The sequence below is a fragment of the Borostomias antarcticus genome, assembly GCF_949987555.1.
Source record: "Borostomias antarcticus genome assembly, chromosome: 3".
In the NCBI taxonomy this organism is placed as follows: domain Eukaryota; kingdom Metazoa; phylum Chordata; class Actinopteri; order Stomiiformes; family Stomiidae; genus Borostomias; species Borostomias antarcticus.
The window spans coordinates 1,762,199-1,764,807 of record NC_140236.1 but is presented as its reverse complement, the minus strand read 5'-3'; the positions used below and the strand labels follow the sequence as shown (position 1 = coordinate 1,764,807).

The 2,609-nt window shown below is 49.6% G+C and overlaps 1 protein-coding gene across 1 annotated transcript in view; it reads left to right on the top strand.

Moving 5' to 3' along the window:
- The window catches only part of cpne5a (copine Va), a gene marked incomplete at both ends in the record, with an annotated part of 66,343 nt that overhangs the window by 25,091 nt on the left and 38,643 nt on the right, over positions 1–2,609 (top strand). Inside the window, one exon of the mRNA XM_084461912.1 lies at positions 2,376–2,479. Within this exon, the coding sequence (XP_084318038.1) occupies positions 2,376–2,479 (104 nt within the window). The remainder of the gene's footprint in view (positions 1–2,375; positions 2,480–2,609) is intronic.

Here is a 2,609-nt window from a genome sequence, read left to right as displayed (position 1 = left end):
AGTAGGAGTGTGTTTGGATGGTGTGATGAGTAGGAGTGTGTTTGGATGGTGTGATGAGTAGGAGTGTGTATGTAGGGTGTGATGAGTAGGAGTGTGTATGTAGGGTGTGAAGAGTAGGAGTGTGTATGTAGGGTGTGATGAGTAGGAGTGTGTATGTAGGGTGTGATGAGTAGGAGTGTGTATGTAGGGTGTGAAGAGTAGGAGTGTGTTTGGACGGTGTGATGAGTAGGAGTGTGTATGTACGGTGTGATGAGTAGGAGTGTGTTTGGACGGCGTGATGAGTAGGAGTGTGTATGTAGGGTGTGATGAGTAGGAGTGTGTTTGTAGGGTGTGATGAGTAGGAGTGTGTATGGACGGTGTGATGAGTAGGAGTGTGTTTGTAGGGTGTGATGAGTAGGAGTGTGTATGTAGGGTGTGATGAGTAGGAGTGTGTATGGACGGCGTGATGAGTAGGAGTGTGTATGGACGGTGTGATGAGTAGGAGTGTGTGTGGACGGCGTGATGAGTAGGAGTGTGTATGGACGGCGTGATGAGTAGGGGTGTGTTTGTAGGGTGTGATGAGTAGGAGTGTGTTTGGACGGCGTGATGAGTAGGAGTGTGTGTGGACGGTGTGATGAGTAGGAGTGTGTGTGGACGGTGTGATGAGTAGGAGTGTCTTTGGACGGTGTGATGAGTAGGAGTGTGTATGTAGGGTGTGATGAGTAGGAGTGTGTTGGACGGCGTGATGAGTAGGAGTGTGTTTGGACGGTGTGATGAGTAGGAGTGTGTATGGACGGCGTGATGAGTAGGAGTGTGTTTTGACGGCGTGATGAGTAGGAGTGTGTATGTAGGGTGTGATGAGTAGGAGTGTGTTTGGACGGTGTGATGAGTAGGAGTGTGTATGTAGGGTGTGATGAGTAGGAGTGTGTTTGGACGGTGTGATGAGTAGGAGTGTGTGTGTAGGGTGTGATGAGTAGGAGTGTGTATGGACGGCGTGATGAGTAGGAGTGTGTATGTAGGGTGTGATGAGTAGGAGTGTGTGTGTAGGGTGTGATGAGTAGGAGTGTGTGTGTAGGGCGTGATGAGTAGGAGTGTGTTTGGACGGCGTGATGAGTAGGAGTGTGTGTGGACGGTGTGATGAGTAGGAGTGTGTATGTAGGGTGTGATGAGTAGGAGTGTGTATGGACGGCGTGATGAGTAGGAGTGTGTATGTAGGGTGTGATGAGTAGGAGTGTGTGTGTAGGGTGTGATGAGTAGGAGTGTGTGTGTAGGGCGTGATGAGTAGGAGTGTGTTTGGACGGCGTGATGAGTAGGAGTGTGTGTGGACGGTGTGATGAGTAGGAGTGTGTTTGGACGGCGTGATGAGTAGGAGTGTGTATGTAGGGTGTGATGAGTAGGAGTGTGTATGTAGGGTGTGATGAGTAGGAGTGTGTATGTACGGTGTGATGAGTAGGAGTGTGTATGTAGGGCGTGATGAGTAGGAGTGTGTTTGGACGGTGTGATGAGTAGGAGTGTGTTTGGACGGCGTGATGAGGAGGAGTGTGTTTGGACGGCGTGATGAGTAGGAGTGTGTGTGGACGGTGTGATGAGTAGGAGTGTGTATGTAGGGTGTGATGAGTAGGAGTGTGTTTGGACGGTGTGATGAGTAGGAGTGTGTTTGGACGGTGTGATGAGTAGGAGTGTGTATGGACGGTGTGATGAGTAGGAGTGTGTATGTAGGGCGTGATGAGTAGGAGTGTGTGTGTAGGGTGTGATGAGTAGGAGTGTGTTTGTAGGGTGTGATGAGTAGGAGTGTGTTTGGACGGTGTGATGAGTAGGAGTGTGTTTGTGGTCGTAGGGATGCGGAGAACAAGGGGAACATGATGTGTTCTATGCTTATTAGACTGCAGACTGGGCCTGGGTTCTAATGGGCTGCTTCATATCTGGGCACAAGGCCTGTAGAAGAACCACAACAACAAGCCAACAGAGGTGACTCTGAAGTGTGCCGCTCTCTCTCTCTCTCGCTGTGTTTCTCTCTCTCCCTCTCTCTCTCTCTCTCTCCATCTTTCTTTCTCTCCCTCCCTAACTCCCTCCCTCTCTCCCTCTCTCTCTCTCCATCTTTCTTTCTCTCCCTCTCTCTCCCTCTCTCTCTCCGTCTTTCTTTCTCTGACTCTTTCTACCTCACTCTTTTCTCACTCCCTCTCTTTCTCTCTCTCTCCCTCTCTTTCTCTCTCTCCCTCTCTCTCTCCCTCTCTCTCTCTCTCTCTCTCTCTCTCCCTCGCTTTCTCTCTCCCTCTCTTTCTCTCTCTCTCTCTCTCTCTCTCCCTCCCTCTCTCTTTCTCTCTCTCCCTCTCTCTCTCTCTCTCCCTCTCCCTCCCTCTCTCTCTCTCTCTCTCTCTCTCTCTCTCTCTCTCCAGGACTGTGCCACCATGCAGTTCTGTGCTAACAAGCTGGACAAGAAGGACTTCTTTGGCAAGTCGGACCCCTTCATGGTCTTCTACAGGAGCAACGAGGATGGAACGTGAGTCCAATCTTTTTTGGGCCGTTTCCCAGAGCGATGTGTCAATCAATCAATCAATCAATCAATCAATCAATCAATCAATCAATCAATCAATCAATCAATCAATCAATCATTATTTGTATAGCACATT